Source organism: Pseudopodoces humilis, chromosome 23 (assembly GCF_049639895.1).
Source record: "Pseudopodoces humilis isolate 2021_Gansu_Grassland_sample_001 chromosome 23, ASM4963989v1, whole genome shotgun sequence".
Taxonomy (NCBI): domain Eukaryota; kingdom Metazoa; phylum Chordata; class Aves; order Passeriformes; family Paridae; genus Pseudopodoces; species Pseudopodoces humilis.
Window position 1 is genome coordinate 4,101,621 of NC_142222.1, and position 16,434 is coordinate 4,118,054.

At 66.3% G+C, this 16,434-nt stretch overlaps 2 protein-coding genes across 6 annotated transcripts; one reads left to right on the plus strand and one right to left on the minus strand.

Annotated features, from left to right (window-relative positions):
* The first annotated feature begins 756 nt into the window (after positions 1-756).
* On the plus strand, positions 757-6,841 carry CORO6 (coronin 6). 3 transcript variants are annotated; one of them, XM_014255125.2, is made up of 11 exons: positions 757-846; positions 2,699-2,898; positions 3,498-3,620; positions 4,056-4,185; positions 4,267-4,448; positions 4,904-5,023; positions 5,383-5,487; positions 5,578-5,723; positions 5,802-5,859; positions 5,943-6,173; positions 6,277-6,841. In XM_014255125.2, the coding sequence occupies exons 2-11, from the start codon at positions 2,701-2,703 to the stop codon at positions 6,397-6,399; spliced, it is 1,416 nt and encodes a 471-aa protein (XP_014110600.2). In that variant the 5' UTR covers positions 757-846; positions 2,699-2,700; the 3' UTR covers positions 6,400-6,841. The 3 variants fall into 3 exon arrangements, with proteins under 3 accessions (XP_014110600.2, XP_087922362.1, XP_087922361.1); XM_088066236.1 differs by lacking the exon at positions 757-846 and adding an exon at positions 4,570-4,689; XM_088066235.1 differs by lacking the exon at positions 757-846 and having other exon boundaries at positions 6,280-6,841.
* A 308-nt stretch (positions 6,842-7,149) lies between these two features.
* Positions 7,150-14,709, minus strand: ANKRD13B (ankyrin repeat domain 13B). 3 transcript variants are annotated; one of them, XM_088066144.1, is made up of 15 exons: positions 14,577-14,709; positions 11,125-11,260; positions 10,757-10,881; positions 10,640-10,685; positions 10,277-10,420; positions 9,997-10,186; positions 9,844-9,910; positions 9,681-9,762; positions 9,548-9,612; positions 9,337-9,467; positions 9,064-9,221; positions 8,834-8,986; positions 8,502-8,662; positions 8,222-8,298; positions 7,150-8,134 (listed from the first exon to the last, which is right to left on the minus strand). In XM_088066144.1, exons 1-15 carry the CDS (start codon positions 14,685-14,687, stop codon positions 7,924-7,926), a joined length of 1,857 nt encoding a protein of 618 aa, XP_087922270.1. In that variant the 5' UTR covers positions 14,688-14,709; the 3' UTR covers positions 7,150-7,923. The 3 variants fall into 3 exon arrangements, with proteins under 3 accessions (XP_087922270.1, XP_087922269.1, XP_087922268.1); XM_088066143.1 differs by having other exon boundaries at positions 9,337-9,485; positions 9,610-9,762; XM_088066142.1 differs by having other exon boundaries at positions 8,218-8,298; positions 9,337-9,485; positions 9,610-9,762.
* Positions 14,710-16,434: the final 1,725 nt, after the last annotated feature.

The following is a 16,434-nucleotide window of genomic DNA, read 5'->3' on the forward strand; positions in this document are numbered from 1 at the left end:
CCAGGGCTTTGCTGCCTTTCCAGGAACCACCCCTCCTCTCCCTCTGGTCCCCGAGCCCTACAATCCCTTAATCCCCTTGGGCCAGGGCATCCCTGCAGGGCTGGGCTTCACTAAATCCCAAATTTGATTTCTGGATGTGCCTGTAACCATCCTGTTGGCCTGGGGCTGAGGTGGCTTGCAGACCCCTTTTTCCTGGGCGAAGGTGGGGACCCCGTGGGATGCTGTGAGTGTTGGGAGCCTCAGGAGCAGCCCATGGCCATGGTCCCTGTGGGACTCCCCCGGGCCGTGGGGGGACCCATCACAGGGTCGCAGCCCTGTGCAGAAGTGACCCCCAGGGTGATGCCCCGTCCCTTGATTTCTCCCAATACTTCAGAAAGGCTCAGGGGGCTTTTCCTGCCCCTCATCTCCCAGCCCGACCGGTTCCCACGCACGGCGCCGGGGGACCGCGGGCACCCTTGGGACTCCCCCTCTTTTGGGGTGGGAGCGGGGGAGCGGCCGTGCCGGGGCTGCCCCCGACCCCGCGGGCAGAGCGGGGGGCCGGGCAGGGTGCGGGGGCAGGCGGGGCCGGCCCGGGCCCCCCCTCCCCTCCCCCCCGGTGCCCGCCGCGGGGGGGCCGTGCCGGCCCCGGCGCCCGGCTCGGCTCAGCTGTTCTCTGCGGCAGCGGCACCGCGCGGGGCCGAGCCCAGCCCAGCCCAGCCGAGCGGGGCCGGGCGGAGCGGAGCCGAGCGGGGCCGGGCCGGGGGGAGCGGAGCGGGGCTGAGCGCGGCCGGAGCGGGCGGAGCGGAGCCGAGCGGGGCGCAGCGCGGAGCCGGGCGCGCCCGGGCGCGGAGGAGCCGCCGAGCGCAGGTGGGAGCCGGGCTTGGGGCGGGGGCGGCGGGAGCGCGGTGGGGAGGGACGGGGGGAAGCGGGGAGCGGGGCTGAGCCCCCCGGGCCCCGGCCCCTCGCCGCCCGCCGGCGGAGATGGCTATATTTGGACAGTGACCTCTGGTCGTTCCCAAGCAGTCGCTGCGGATTCAATTGTGGCAACGTAATGGCACGGCCGGGGAGCGGGGCTCCTGTATCCTGCCTGTACCCTGCCCTTACCCCGCCCGTACCCCACCTGCACCCCACCTCTTTGCCAGCACCCTATCTGACCCCACTTGCGCCCTGCCTGCACCCCACCCAGCTCTCGTGCCTGCACCCCACACCTGCACCCTTTTCAGCCCTGCTGCACCTTGCCAGCGCCCCACCTGCTCCTACCCACCCCTCCTGCACCCTACACGTTGCCTGCACCCTGCTCAACTCTGCCTGCACCACATCTGCACCCCACCCCGTGCCTGCATCCTGCCCAAGCAGGCCGTCGCTTCCTTCCCTGCATGCTGACACCCCAGACTCCGCTCCCGCCGGCAATGCTTGAGGTGCTGGGAGAGCGTCCCCACGGAGCCTGCTCGCTCTTCCCCGGGGCTGGGGACACTGAGGGGGTGACACCAGCAGTGCCGTCGTCCAGCCCCTCTTGGTAGCCGGGCTCTGGCCCCTTAGACCCAGCTCCGTGCCGTTCAGCCAAACCAGAGATGATGCTGGAGTGCTGTGAGGACTCCGAGGACACTCAGGGACTGGGTGAATGTGGTTTGGCAGGGCGCTGCATGTGCCCTATACAAAATCCACCGGCTGGGACGTGGAGGAGCAGATCTGCTCCTACTTCTACACTGGCTCTGTGGGCTGGGGACAGGGGTGCCTGGCCATGTCTTGGTAGCTGGATGTGGCTCCTGACTATGGCTGTGTATCCAGAAGAGCACGGGGGATTCCCCAGGGTAGCCAGTGGCTCATGGGTGCTGCAGAGCCTCAGCTCCAAGGGTTTTGTGGTCCTGAGTGTCTCAGTCTCCCCGTGGGGCAGGTCCCAGGAGCAGCACAGGCTGGGGGGAGAAATGGGTGACAGCATCGTGCCCACCTGCGGCTGAGGGCTGGAGACACCACGGTGGGGGGCTCCTCGACACCCCAGTGTGCCTGTGGGGCTGTGTCTGTGTGCCAGGTCCAGCCCTTGCCCAGGTGGGGGTGCAGAGTGGGTAGCAGGGATCCATGGCACAGGACAGGGATCCATGGAGGGAGGCGTGAGCCACCAGCAGGCAACTCTGGAGGCAGAGCCCTCCTCCAGGTGCTGGGTCAAGCCAGGCAACCTCAGGCCACTGATGCAGGATGGGATACAAGGGGACAATCTGTGACCTGGTGCAGTTTTATGTCCACCCCAAAGTCCCCTCTGCCCTTCTACTCCGCTGCAGCAGCTCATGTGCCACCCCCAGTGCCAGCCACAGGGCACAGCACAGCAGTGGGGTACAACACAGACAGAGGGCATGGCACATCTGTGGGGCATGGCACATCTGTGGGGCATGGCACATCTGTAGGACATTGCACAGCCATAGTGCATAGCACAGCTGTACGTTATGGCATGGCCATGCCCCTGGCCAGTGTCAAGTGGCTCTGGCTCTGGCCACCAGCTGAGAGTCCCCAGCACCTGCAGCACCCGCACAGGGGATGCCCCAGCTCCCTCATGTGGGGTCAGGGCCACATCTCATATCCTCACCCTCCATGGCACCTCAGTGTTCCCAGGGTTCCTGCTGTGCCCAGAGTAGGAGGAATATCTCAGAGCACGAGGCCTGAGGGGACCAAAACCCCTCCAAGCCGTGCCAGGGTGGGAGGTGGTGGCCTGACCCTGTCCCCACAGCCATGAGCCGCCGTGTGGTGCGCCAGAGCAAGTTCCGGCACGTGTTCGGGCAGCCGGTGAAGGCAGACCAGATGTACGAGGACATCCGTGTCTCCAAGGTGACATGTGACAGCTCCTTCTGCGCTGTCAACCCAAAGTTTGTGGCCATCATTGTGGAGTCTGGTGGTGGTGGGGCCTTCATTGTCCTGCCTCTTGCCAAGGTGAGTGGGGAGAATGCTGGGCCACGCTGCTGAGATGTGCTGGGGGGAACATGCTGATGGGTTTTGCTTTTGGGGAGCTGCTGTGGCCCCAGAGCCCCCAGCTTTGCCCCAACACCCTCTCCTGATGTGGGGACTCAGGGCAGGAACAACCTGGGTGATCATTGGCACCTGCCAAGGGTGACATCCCTGGGGCAACCAAGGTGATCTGGGAAACCCCCGGCTGCCTTCTCCCCAGCCCCAATTCCCTGGGTCAGAGCATGCCCAGGGAGCAGCACCCAATGGAGTCTCTGCCAACCCTGGCACAGAGGCTGGGAGAGGGTCCCCAACCCCTCCTTGCCATCAGAACAGACACAAAACAGCCTCTCATGGGTCACATTGTTCCCCTTTGTGTCTCTACAAGGCCTTGTTCCAGGTGAGCCCCATTTTCCCTGTGTGCCTCAGTTTCCCCCTTCATGGCAGGTGCAAACCTCTGGCCACCGCTGGAACCCCCTGCGTGCCCCCATTTGTGTCACAACCCCACGTGATGGCCAGGCTGGGCTTTGGGGGGCACCTGGCAGGGTCTCCCCTAAAGGACTCATCCCGACCCCTCACCATTGCAGACAGGACGGGTGGACAAGAACCACCCGCTGGTGACAGGACACACGGCGCCCGTGCTGGACATCGACTGGTGTCCCCACAATGACAACGTCATCGCCAGCGCCTCGGAGGACACCACCGTCATGGTGAGGGGCTGGACCCCGCGTGGGGAGGGGGTGGCAGGCACTGGGGGAGCAATGCAGAGCATCCCCCCCTCGCTGCCTGTGAAGTGTCATTGGCCTATTTTTAGCGCCGGTGCCATGCGTTCACGCTGGCGGCGGCTGCTCGCTCCATGATGCAGCACTTTGTGCTAAATATACCCTCCCTGGCGACTCAGCACGCAGGAATAGCTGGGGGGGGCTGGGGGCTGCACCCCGGCTGTGCCCCCCTCCCTGTGCCCACCAGCACCCCGTGTGCTGGGGATGCACCCCGGGATGGAGGCGCTTCTGGTGTCTCTTTGCCACCCTCCCCGCAGGCTGAGCCGGGATTAATGATGAGGTTAATTGGCTCTGAGGCCCTCATCCTCTTAGTGCTCACACACGGGGTGATCCCCAATGCCCAGCTCTCTGTCCTCCCCCCAGGTGTGGCAGATCCCTGACTATGTCCCCGTGCGCAACATCACAGAGCCTGTGGTGACACTGGAGGGACACTCCAAGCGGGTGAGCATCATCTCCTGGCACCCCACCGCCCGCAACGTCCTGCTCAGCGCAGGTAAGGGGGTCCCGGGTCACCCTCCCCGGGGTCACGGGAGATCCATGGGGTGACAGCATCTGCCCCCTCGGTCCTTTGCAGGCTGTGACAACCTGGTGATCCTCTGGAACGTGGGGACTGGGGAGATGCTGCTGGCTCTGGATGACATGCACACTGACCTCATCTACAACGTGGGCTGGAACCGCAACGGCAGCCTCCTCGTCACCACCTGCAAGGACAAGAAGGTCCGTGTCATCGACCCCCGCAAGCAGCAGATCATAGCGGTGAGTGCCCCTGCTTGTGTCCCCCCTCATCCCACCGCGGGGTCCCCCCCAGTGCCTGCCTGACCCTACTAACCCCGCACCGCGCGTCTCTGTTTGATTTAACCCGCTAACGCCGGCACAGGAGAAAACCAAACCGCACGACGGCACCCGCCCCATCCGTGCCATCTTCGTGGCCGATGGCAAGATCTTCACCACGGGCTTCAGCAGGATGAGCGAGCGGCAGCTGGGCCTCTGGGACCTGGTATGAGACGGCGGCTCCAGCCCGGCCAGCGCAAATCCCACGGATCTCAGCCCTACAGGGAACGCTCTGGGTGCCGGGGAGGCTCTCTGGCACCGCGTGCGCTCAGGCAGTGCCATGGAATAGGACTCAGCGGCTGTTTTGGGGGACAGATCCGGACCCCCTCCGTTTTCCCCCCTTCCCGTGTCCCGTGCTGACTGTCTCCCCCTCCCCCCAGGAGAGGTTTGCCCCCCACGAAGGGCTGAGGCCTGTGCGGGCCATCTTCACACGGGAAGGACACATCTTTACCACGGGCTTTACCAGAATGAGCCAGCGGGAGCTGGGCTTGTGGGACCCGGTAACGAGGCCGCATGGAGTGCTGCCCTGGGAACTTGGCCCCCCCTGCCAACCCCCCTGCCCCAGGATGGCATGTCTGCTGCATCCCCCTCCCAAAAGATGCCAAGTTCCTGAGTGTGCCGTGCTGTGCTGGGGAGGGGGCTGGGAAGCAGGGGGTGCTGGGGATGGGGGGTACAGCCGAGCTGGGGGTACCCAGCCATACAGGTGGGGCAGGGTGCTGGGGGGGGGGGGCATGCCATGTGTACCCCGGAGGGGACAAGCCTTGTTCCCCAGTGTGCCGTGGCTAATGTGTGTGACTAACCAGGGTGGGGGTTTTGGGGTCACTGCTCACACCCCTCCACCACTGCTCCGGCCCCACAGAATAACTTTGAGGAGCCCATTGCTCTGCAAGAGATGGACACAAGCAACGGGGTCCTGCTGCCCTTCTATGATGCCGATTCCAGCATTGTCTACCTCTGCGGGAAGGTAACCCCTCCCTCCCTGGGGTGCATTTCCCCTGCCACCCTGTCCCTGAGGGTGCCAGGGCTGGCTGACACCTGTCCCCCACCCCTGCAGGGTGACAGCAGCATCCGCTATTTCGAGATCACGGATGAGGCACCCTATGTGCACTACCTGAACACCTACAGCAGCAAGGAGCCCCAGCGGGGCATGGGCTTCATGCCCAAGCGTGGGCTGGATGTCAGCAAGTGTGAGATCGCCAGGTGAGAGCCAAGGGGGCTGGGGGGAGCCCCAGGGGTCAGGGGGGTCAGCTGGGCCCTGACTGCCTGCGCCCCACGCAGATTCTTCAAGCTGCACGAGCGCAAGTGTGAGCCCATCGTCATGACGGTGCCACGCAAGGTGAGCCTGGGGGGATCCCAGGGGAGGTGGGGGCCTGGGGGGAGACACCCCACATCTCACCATGGCCTCTCTCCCTCCCGCAGTCAGACCTCTTCCAGGATGACTTGTACCCCGACACGCCAGGCCCCGAGCCAGCCCTGGAGGCAGATGAGTGGCTGTCAGGGAAGGACGCAGAGCCCATCCTCATCTCGCTGCGGGATGGGTACGTCCCCATCAAGAACCGGGAGCTGAAGGTGGTCAAGAAGAACATCCTGGACAGCAAACCCCCACCAGGCCCCCGACGCAGCCACTCCACTTGTGACTCTGACTTCTCTGTGAGTGTCCGGGGGACAGGGAGGCGGCAGCAGGGCTGTCCCCCTGCTCTGGGGAGGGGTGGGCCCAGACTCATCGGTGACCCTATGTCCCCATTCCCTGCAGCAGCCAGCCTTGGAGGAGGTGCTGGAGGAGATCCGTGCCCTCAAGGAGACGGTCCAAGCGCAGGAGAAGCGCATCTGCGACCTGGAGAACAAACTCTGCCAGTTCACCAACGGCACGGACTAGCTCGGTGGCCACGGCCACCACCACGGGCAGGGCCAGGACTGCCCCGGCCTCCCGGGGATTAAAGCCGAGTCCCCACCTCGGGCAGGAGCCCGGAGCCGTGTCCTTTCCCCAGGAGCCGAGGGGGCAGGGAGGGGTCGGACTCTGACCCTGCCTGTGCTGGCATCAGTCGCATCCTGCTCCCGCAGCAGCCGAGAGGGTCCCGCTTCAGTGCCCGCAGGCTGGGGCTGCCGAGCATCCCTCCGCGGGGACCCGCACGCTGAGCACCAGCATCCTCCCAGGACAGGGAGCTGCCGCGCCCCCCGGCCAGGATGTGCTTGTGTACGGTGCTACACCCCCACTCCATCAGCCCCTCACCTCCCCCTGCCCCATCGGCCCCTCGGCGGGCGCTCCCACCCGGCTCTTTGCTCCTGGACCCCTTTAATAAAGGGCTCAGCCACCCTTGGCTGCGTGGCAGGTACCGGGGACGAGGGACCACCGTGCCAGGGGTGCTGCCTGCACCCCGCCGCCAGCACCCGCTGCCTGTGAAGCCCCGGCACAGGCAGAGGGAGGTCGAGAGAGACAAACATTAAAGAGCATTTATTGGTGTTGGCCGCAGTCGGAGCTGCTCGGGCTCCCCCGGCCCTGGCCCAGATGTTGCTGTGGGGTGCACGGGTGGGTGGAGGGGGGGGCACCAGCTATGAAAAATCCCAGGGGAGCAAGTCCAGCCCCCCCCCCCACTGCAGCCCCCGACCCCCCATGTGCAAAGGGGGAGCAGCCAGGGCAGGGGGCCGGGGTTAGCACCATTTGACGTAAGGTTTCTCTCGGGGTCAGTGCCCGGGACGAGGGGGTGCAGCGCTGCCAAGGTGGGGCATCTGAGCAGGGTGGAGGGGTGCGAGCAGGGTTAAGGGGGGTGACACCGGAGCGCCCTTCACAGGCACCCCTTCAGCTGCCCCAGCAGGCCCCGTGCCATGGGGGGCGGTTGTGCAGCCCCTTGCTGGCTGTGGGGTACCATAGTGCTGAGCCCCCACCCCTGCTGGCAGGCAGAGCAGCTCCTGGGTAAGTGCACTTGGTAGCGCCTGGGCAGGGGGGGGAAAAGAGAACTGGGCAGAGCCCCCTGGCTCTGGGGGCACCCCAGGACCCCACGCAACTGGCAACCCACCCATCTGGGGCAGGAGGTGCCTCCCACCGCCTTCCTGGGGTGAGGGGCTGAGCAGCACCCCATAGGGCGGCTGGGGGAGTAGGGCTCTCCTGGAGAAGGGGTACAGTCCGTGGAGTTGCCCTCCCTGGTCCCTGCCACCCCAGGTGCAGGGTTAACATCCACCCCCACCCTGTGCTGCTGTGGGGTGCCCCCACCTCACCCCAATACTGCCCCAGCTCTGGGGACGTTCTCCCAGGGCCAAATCCTGCTCCCCCCTTTCCCATTTGCCCTCCGCAGTTTTTGGACTGGGTACCCCCACAGCACTCCCCTCCCGTGCCTGCAGACACGGCCCCGGCCGCATCCCCATCCCCAATGGGGTGGGCGAGGGGCTCAGTGGGGGTGCGGGGTCACTTCTCCGTCAGCGAGAGCTGCAGGATCCGCTGCAGATCCTCCTCCTCCTGGCGTGTCCGGCGCTCCGCTTCCTCCTGCTCCCGCGCCGACAGCGCCATAGCCAGGCGCAGCTGCTCGGCGTAGCTGGGGAACAGGGCCCTGGGCCCCCCACCACCCCCCGGCGACGGGGCCACGGGGGGATGCGGGGATGCCGTGTGCTGGGGAGTCCTGGGGGCGGCAGGGACTCAGTGGGGTCCCCGTGGCTCCAGCCCCCACACCCACTCCCCCCAGGGGGGCTGGCCAGACCTTACCAACCTGTCTCCCCGGCGGCCCTCGTGCGACATGGGGTGGGTGCCCGGCTTGCTGTTGGTCAGTGCTTCCCAAATGGTCACCTGTGGCCGGTGCCAGAGGGGTGCTTGGAGGGCGGCAATCCCAAAAACCAGCCCCCCCAGCATGAGCTCTGACCCTCCACTGTGGGATGCAGGGATGGGGAGATGTGGGGTGAGTGAGGATCCTGGGTGGCGTCGGGATGGGGTGGGCAGCGGGGTCCCTCAGCCAGGGATACAGGAAGAGGTGAGGGGGTGGCAGTGCCCACCTGGTCATACTCGCTGCCCGCTTCCAGCAGGCTCTGCTGGATGGCAAACTGCAGCAGGTCATCCTCGTCCTCCCGCAGGGCGTCCTGGTGGGTGCCCACCACGCTGTACCCCCGCGGCACCTCGAACAGCGCCGGGTCCATCTCACACGCTCGGCACGAGGCTGTGGGGAAAACAGAGCTGGCCTGGCTGAGCACCCTGTGGGACCCCCCTCCTACTCCACACTGCCAGTTGTGCGTCCCTTACCCTGCTGTGACCCACAGCCACCAGCTGTACCCCCAGACCCCACTGGGACACCTTCCCATCCCACCTCACCATGTCGTCCCCCACATACTCAGGGAGCTGGAGCTGCTGACACTGGAGGAGTCGCTGCTGGGTGAGGGTGCCTCGCTGCTGGGGCTGTGCCGCAGGGAGCTGACAGGCTCGTCACACCCATTGAGGTTGCCGAAGGTTATTCGGGCGTTGAGGATATGGAAGATGGGGATTTCTGCAGGAAAAGGGAAAAAAAAGTGAGGAGGGAAGCTGGCTGTGCCAGTCAGGTCAGCAGCAGAGCCCAGTCCATACCGATCTTGACAGGGAAGCCGGGCGGGAGGCGCAGGGTGATGAAATCCCGCAGTTTGGCGAAGAGAGCGTTGCTTATTGCCATGAGGTCGATGATGGGGGCAACCTGCTCGCAGAGGGACAGCGGGTGGTCCTCACACAGCCACAGCTTCGCCTTGAACCTGCCAGGGACAGGCGTTGGGCTGGGGACCCACCCCTACCTGTCCCCCCACCCCAAGCCCTGCAGCAGTGGAGGTGGGGACACAGGGAGTCCCCGTCTGCTCCTCCCCCTCTCACTTCTGTGTCTTGGTGGTGAGCTCCATGGGCCGTCCCATGTCCCGGTTGCCCAGCTCAAAGTTGGGGTTGAAGTACTCCTCAGGGGTGATGGCAGTGGGGTTGGCGTGGCTCAGTGTCTGCGTGATCAGTGTCTGCATGGGAGGACAGCCCTGCAGGGTGAGAGGGGAGGTCTGACTGCAGGGCCACCCCCTCTGACCCCTGAAACACTCACCCCATTGTTGGGCCCCACGTGCTGCTCAGCGATGCCCAGGAAGGATTGCAGGGGGGTCTTACAGCCTGTGGGAGAAGAGGGGGTGAGGGCACAGCCAGAGGTGCCCTGCCCGCCCAGCCCGTGCTGGCTCCACCTTTGCTCTTGCCCTTGTGCTGGTCTGAGAGGTGCTCGGTCCGTGTCCGTGTGATCAGCTCCACATTGGAAGCACCATAGACCTGACGGAGGAGGGAGAATGGCAGAGGCGGCCACCTCACCATACCATACCCTTCTGGGCAGCTCAACCCCCTGCCCCTCACCTTGGCCTCATACCCATTCACCATTTCTGTCTTCTCGCTCCTCCAGCCCAGGATTCCGGACTTGTTCCTGGGGTGACACGGCACCGTGAGCTTGCTTGGACAGCCTGGAGTGCCATCACCCCCGGGTGTGGGCTCGGTGCCACCCCAGCCCACCTCTCGAAGGCGATGTTCTTGGTGTCGAGCTGGGTAGTGACGACGGGGGCCGTCAGCCGCCCCATCACCTGCTCCTCGGTGGGCTGCACAGCAGCCAGCAGCACCTCCTGGTCGTGGCCAGCCAGGGCCAGCGTCTCTGAGTAGACCACCCGCCTGTCATGGTCAATCTCCATCACCACCGCACTGCTGTCTGCAGGGAATGGGGTCAGGACAACCACGGTGCCCACCGGCTCACCCAGCAGCACTCCCCAGGGAGGGGGATGTGCTGGCGTCACCTCACCTTGTCCCCGAAAGACAAAGCTGCGGTTGCCCCGCTGCCAGGTCATGTGGTCGAAGCCCAGCAGCGTGGTGTCCACCCGCAGGTTCTGGCCACTCTTCCACACCTTGTAGGTGTCGCTGGGGCAGATCTTGGACACCAGGGGCACTGGGGAGAAATGCTGATAGCCCAGCTGGGGATGGGGATACCTGCACCCCGAGGGGCACCTGGGGAACGCGACGCCTTGGCGGGATGGGGGTCTGCAAGCTTGGGGTGTCAGGGGACAAGGGGGCAGGTGACCCCCAACCTGGGGATGGACGCTGGGGCTGGGAGACTCTGGTGGGAAATTCCTGCTCCCCCCACAGCCATGCTATGGCCTGAGCTCACCCCAGCTGGTGAACTCCCACTTCATCTCCACGTAGAAGTCCTGGGCCTGTGGAGAGCACAGAGGGGTCAGGGGAAGCCCGTGGCCACAGCCCCCGCAGCCCCTGCTGAGGGAGGTACCTTGCGCAGCTTCTCCAGCAGGACAGGGATCCCGGCCAGGCGCTTGATGGCTCTCTGGTAGTCACGGTAGCGCAGGACCAGCTGCACCAGCTCCAGGTCACGGGTGCTCACAGCCTCCTGCAGGACTGCGGGGCAAAGGGGCAGTGCCCAGGGCACAGCATGGCACTGCAGAGCTGGGCACTGCAGAGCTGGGCACTGCACAGGAGCCACAGGCACAGAGCACCGTGTGAGCAGCACCAGGGCGAGCATGACCACGCCTGTGCCCGTGTCCTTGTCCACATCTGTGTCCATGGCCATGCCCATCTCCACGGCCATCTCAGCGTCAGGACAGCCTGCAGGAGGAAGGAGGGCAGCAGCCACCCGCTCACCTGTCCATCCGCTGCGGTTCTCCTTGCCCACGTCGGCTCCATGCTTCAGCAGCACCCTGGCACACTCAAGGTGGCCCAGTGTGGTGGCCAGGTGCAGGGGAGTGCGTCCTCGGGGGTCCAGCTGCTCGATGTCGGCCTGCCAGGAAGGAATGAGGATCTGAGATCACTGGGGTGGCCAGACCTTGCTCTCCAGTGCTGTGCAGCTCCCAGACACAGAAAGCAGCCAACATTTGATAGTATTTGTGAGAGAATCCCCACCCCTGACCTCCCCAAATAAGGGCACCTCAAAAGCCTCTCCCTGCTGCCACTGCCATGCATGAAGAGGGCATGGAGAGCATGGTGGTGGCACCCAGCACCCCTCCTCACAGCCAGGCTGGGCTGCACCAAGCAGGTGGGCACAGAGCACGGGCAGAGCATGGCAGTGGTGGGGGGAACAGGTGCCCCCGGCATAAGTGCATGGAGCTCTGCACATCTCGATGCAGCTGCAAGCTCCAGAAAAGCCCCCACCTCTGGGATTTGGGGGGGTTGTGCCCAGTTGCCAGGCAGCAGCTGCTGGCAGCCCCCCTCCGCCAGGGCTGGGAGCGCGGCGGGCGACGTGGGCTGCGGCGGGTGCACGTGTTCCCCTGCCTGAGCCGGGGGCGGGCGGCTGCGGGAGCGGAGCGGCTGCTCGGAGGATCCCTGGGGCCCTGGGGAGCCGTCGCTGGGGCTGCCATTGTTTGTGCCAAACCCTGAGCCTGGCACCCAGCCAGCCCCGAGGAATCCCTTGTGCGGTGGCGGGTGGGCACCCCCGGCACCCACGGGCCCTGCTGCCCGTGTGGGAAGCATCACACCCATGCCCAGCTGAGGACAGGGCTTGGGGAAGGGGGGGCACCCTCTGTGCCCCAAAGGGACCATCTGGGGTAGAAGCCCCGTGCCTGGAGAGGGGCACTTAGATGCTGCCAGGGCAGGAGGCAGCGGGGCAGTCCCCAAATAATTGGTTTTGAGGAGGCCACCCTCAGGAGAACAAACCTGGGGCGCAGGACCCAAAGGTGCCAGCTGGGACTGGGCAGCCAGAGGTGTTTGGGCATGGGCAGAGGTGGAGCACGGGTTCCCTGGTACCCAGTCTCACCTGCAGCACGTCCCTGCCTCTCTCTGGGCATGTCCTGCATTCCTGCTGCCCCAGGAATGCTCCCATCTCTGCCCAGGCTGTGGCTATTCCCATGGCCCTCATCCCCAAGGACTCACCAGGCAGGGGGACCCCCCAGTCTGCCCACACCACCAAACCAAACAACCCCCCCAGTTCCCTGGGACTCAATGTGTCACTCCAATGCTCTCCAGGCGACTGCTGCTTCTTAATTGCACTAATGAAATGACTCTAATTAAGGCAATCACCCCCCAGCTGGAGGTGGGGACCTGCAGGCTCAGTGGGACTCCCCAGCTGCAGCCCTGCCCCAGCACTGGGCAGGATGAAGGTCCCCAGTGTGGGGACGTGGCAATGGAGCCCCCCCAGGGGACATGGCGCTGACCCAGATTTTGCCAGCAAGAGCTCAGTCCTGAGCCCTGGTGTTGGACTGGCTCCGGTTTGGGGACCACAGCACAGACCTGCAGGTGCTGCCCATCCTGGGGCCATGACACCCAGCAGGGATGGGGACAGGGATGGGGGTGGCTTCGGGGTGGCAGCGGTGCAGTGCAGAACCGCAGCTCAGTCGCTCCTCCTGTGCCAGCCAGGCATGTGGCACAGCACATCCCTCCACTGGGGCTGTCCCTGGGCTGGAGAATCCCAGCTCCTGCTACTGGGTAGCAACAGGGAACATGAGCCAGCACGGGAAGATGGTGCCAGGCACTGCTGCCCCGGGTCCCTGTCACGCCTGAGGGGGCAGGCTGTGGTGAGGGGTGTCCTGGCACAACAGGCTCCCTGTCACTGCCTCACACATCCTTGTGATGTCCAGTCAAGGGGACCCACTGATCCTTGCTCCCTTGTGGAGGCAAGTGTGGGTGGGAGCTCACGGTGACAGTTTGGGGGTGACAGACACAGAGCCCTTACCAGGACACGGAGAGGAGCAATGCTCTCCGCTGCCCCAGTGCTTCCCAAGCCCAAATACCTGCACTCGGGAGGGGCAGAACGTGGAGCCGCTGCCCTGTGGGGGTCACCAAGGCAGAGGGAGGGCAGAGCCCTGGGCAGGGGGGCACCTGGCCTCCAGCATTTCACACAACACCAGCCCCAACACCAGCTCCTTACCTGAGGGATGCTCCGGCAGGGATAAGGGCTGAGCCGTGTCCCTGGGTGCCCTGGACAGAGCAGGGAGCCTGGGCTGGCCCTCACCTCCTTCCCCCAAGCCCCACCTGCCCCAGAGTGCAGCCTGCAGCACCCACAGACCCCCTGCATGCACCCTGGGCTGCACACATGACTGGTTTTGCTCTCAGTGTCAGCGGGGAGCAGGGCAGAGCCCCTGTGCTTCCCAGGCTGGAGGGCTGGAGCCTCTCTGCAGGTGAGTGGGTCAGAGCCCCCCCGCAGCCCCTCCACCTCCCCGCATCTGCCAAGCCCAGCTTTGATATCCGCCGCGCTGGGCTCCTGGGAAAACCCAAATTAGCACGAAAATAAAAACACTGGCCATGGCGAGGGAGACCAGGGTGATGCTGGCGCAGCCTCCGGCTGGACCCCACAATGGAGACGGGTGTGGCGGGAGCCATCTCCTGCATCCCGGCGGGAGCTTGGCGGCACAATGACCCCCGTTTCACGCATCACCAGGGTCCTTCCAGCATGGCCCTCAGTGCCTCGGGGCTTTAAGGACCCAGGCCGGGAGACTGGGGATGCCCAGCACAGCTTCCCCGTCAGCCTCCCTCCAGCGCCTGCGGTTTCCTGCGTATTCGGGGTTGGGTTTTAATTACCTGAATTACAACGCCACGGGGGAGAGAGAGGCTGGGAACCCGCCGGGGAAGCACCCACACCCCGCTCCATCACCGGGCGGCTGGGAGGTTCCCGAGCTGAGGGACAAAGTGGGTCCCCTCACCCTGAGGAGAGCCCTTGTGAGGCTGGGGGCTGCGCCCTGGCAGCATCAGGGCCCCTGTCCCCCCGCCCCAAGAGGGGCTCAGCCTGAGAGTGGGGAGCTGAAGGCTGCACCCCAAGGGGGGTGGCAATACCATGAGAAGCAGGGTGCGGACCGGGGGTCTGCAGAGGCCTAGCAGGGAGCACGGGACACGTGCGGAGGGATGCTCGGGGCTGCGTGTGCCGGAGGATGCAGGAGACCCGCGGGTGGTACCCAGCGCTCCGTGGCAGACCCGAGGGCAGCAGGCACAGCCCCTGGGTGCAGATGGGGACACACACCACAACCCCAGGGCCTCGCCAGCGCAGAGAGCGACCCCATCCCCCCTCATCTCCATCCTCATCCTCACCCCGGCCCCGATCATTGCATCAGCCCCAGCCGAGCGGAGCCGGGCCGTGCCGTGCCGGGAGTGTCCCCCCGCCGCCGCACCTGCTTGGCGCTGAGCTCCCGGTCCAGGTCACGGGCGCGGTTGTGCCAGACGAGGTAGTGCAGCGGGTACCTGCCCTCCGGCCCCTTCCTGCCCGAGCAAGACGCGAGCATCCTCCGTGCATGCTGGAGCGGCGAGGCGGGCGCGGCGCGGGGCGGGGGGGGCGCGGGGCGGGGCGGGCCGCCACCTCCCGCCCGGTGCTTCCCCGGTCCCCCCCCCCGCACCGCCCGGCCTCATGGGACTTGTAGTTGCCCTGCCCGGCATCGCCCCCTTCTTCTTCCTCATCTTCATCCTCCTCTTTCTTCGGCTCCCTCCCGCACCGCTCAGCCCATCACCGCGGCCTCCCATGCCGCAGGGAAGCCTGCAAACGGGCGCCCCATTGGCAGTCAGCATCCTCCCCAAATTCCCCCCTTTCCCGGGCTGATCTTCCCCCTCCCAGCTGACCTCCGCTCCCCCCGTGGGGCAGCGGGCCCGAGCATATGGTGGGGCAGGGGTGAAGGCGGCACGTGGGGACCAGGTGGGGGCCGTGGGGGGACCCCCACTCCCGCCCCCGCAGCAGCAGCAGCAGCAGGCACGGGCCCCCAGCCCCGTTTCCTTTTCCGCCTGCGTCTCTCCCGAGCGGGCGTCGCGTTTTCCGGCTGCCGCCCAAGAACAATGCAAGGCTGGGCCTCTGCGGCCGCCCCGGCCTCCGCCGGCGCAGCGCTCCCGGCCCCACTGCTCCCCACCCTCCCATGGGGGAACCCCCCCACCCCGGCATTATTCCGTGCTCTGCCGTGGCGGTGGCGGTGGTCGCATCCCCCCGCCCCTGTCCCCGCGGAGCATCCCCCATCCAGCCCCCATGACGTCATGAACCTCAGCAGCGAGGTCACCCCTCCGCCTGCCCCACGGTGCTGGGGGGCTCCCGCTGGAGTCTGAGCCCCGCAGCTCTCTGTGGGGCCCCCGTGAGGTGTCCCCTCTGGTCCAGTTGCTTAAAGGGTCACAGTAGGGAGCAGACCCCAAATAGTCCCCAATCCCCCCACCCGCCCCTAAAATTCCCTGCTGAGCACCCTAAAGGGGTGTGTGGCCCAACGCAGTATCCTGGAGAAGGGGTGTGCCCGGGAGTGGGGTGCACAGTGTCAGAGGTGGCATTGGGAACAGGGCTGGGGGCGCCCCAGGACTTCGGTTGGATCGAGAACAAGTGTCCAGAGCAGGACTGAAGCAATTTGGGGTTCCCTGGGCTGGGACTGGGTTACACAGGACCCGGAATAGGAATGGGACCAGTGCCACCCTTCCAGGATAAACAGGACGAGGGCTGGGAGCGGGACCAGGACAGCGCTCTGGGCTGAAAATGGGACCGGGAGTGCCCCGAGGACGGGCACTGGGGTGAGGACTAGGCGATGCCCGGGATCAGGAGCAGAGCAGGGGCAGGGCTGATGCCCCGCAGCGGGTGAGGTGCCCGGGTCCGGGAGCGGCACCGGGCTGTCCAGGGGGCGTTTACAGGTGCGGCTGCGGGTCGGGGGCGGCGCCGGTGTGGGTGTGGAGCGGTGCCGGTGCCTGCGCGAATTCGTGTGCGGCTCCGGCTCTGTGTGCGGGGCGGGGGCAGTGCAGGTGCGTGTCCCGGTGCGTGTCCCGGTGCGTGTCCCGGTGCGTGTCCCGGTGCGTGTCCCGGGGCGGGGCGGTGCCGGCGGGGGGGCGGGTGCGGGTTCGGCTGCAGCTGCGAGGGCGGGGCGGCCGCGGCAGCGCTGCCGGTGGCGGGGCGGGGGCGGTGCGGCCCCTCCTCCGCCGGGGCCGGGCCTGCGCCGCTTCCTGCGGAGCTGCCGGGCGCTGGGAGCAGCCGGCAGCCCCCGGCCCCGCCGCTCCGGGCCCCGCCGCCCCCGCCCC

Coding starts and splice junctions, on each gene's coding strand:
- ANKRD13B (XM_088066142.1), bottom strand. CDS start 14,687: ATGCTCGCGTCTTGCTCGGGCAGGAAGGGGCCGGAGGGCAGGTACCCG. Junction 9,763..9,843: donor TGAATGGGTATGAGGCCAAG/GTGAGGGGCAGG, acceptor CTCCTCCGTCAG/GTCTATGGTGCTTCCAATGT. Junction 8,135..8,217: donor GCCGCCGGGGAGACAGGTTG/GTAAGGTCTGGC, acceptor TGCCGCCCCCAG/GACTCCCCAGCACACGGCAT.
- CORO6 (XM_088066236.1), top strand. CDS start 2,701: ATGAGCCGCCGTGTGGTGCGCCAGAGCAAGTTCCGGCACGTGTTCGGG. Junction 4,186..4,266: donor CAACGTCCTGCTCAGCGCAG/GTAAGGGGGTCC, acceptor GGTCCTTTGCAG/GCTGTGACAACCTGGTGATC. Junction 6,174..6,276: donor CTTGTGACTCTGACTTCTCT/GTGAGTGTCCGG, acceptor CATTCCCTGCAG/CAGCCAGCCTTGGAGGAGGT.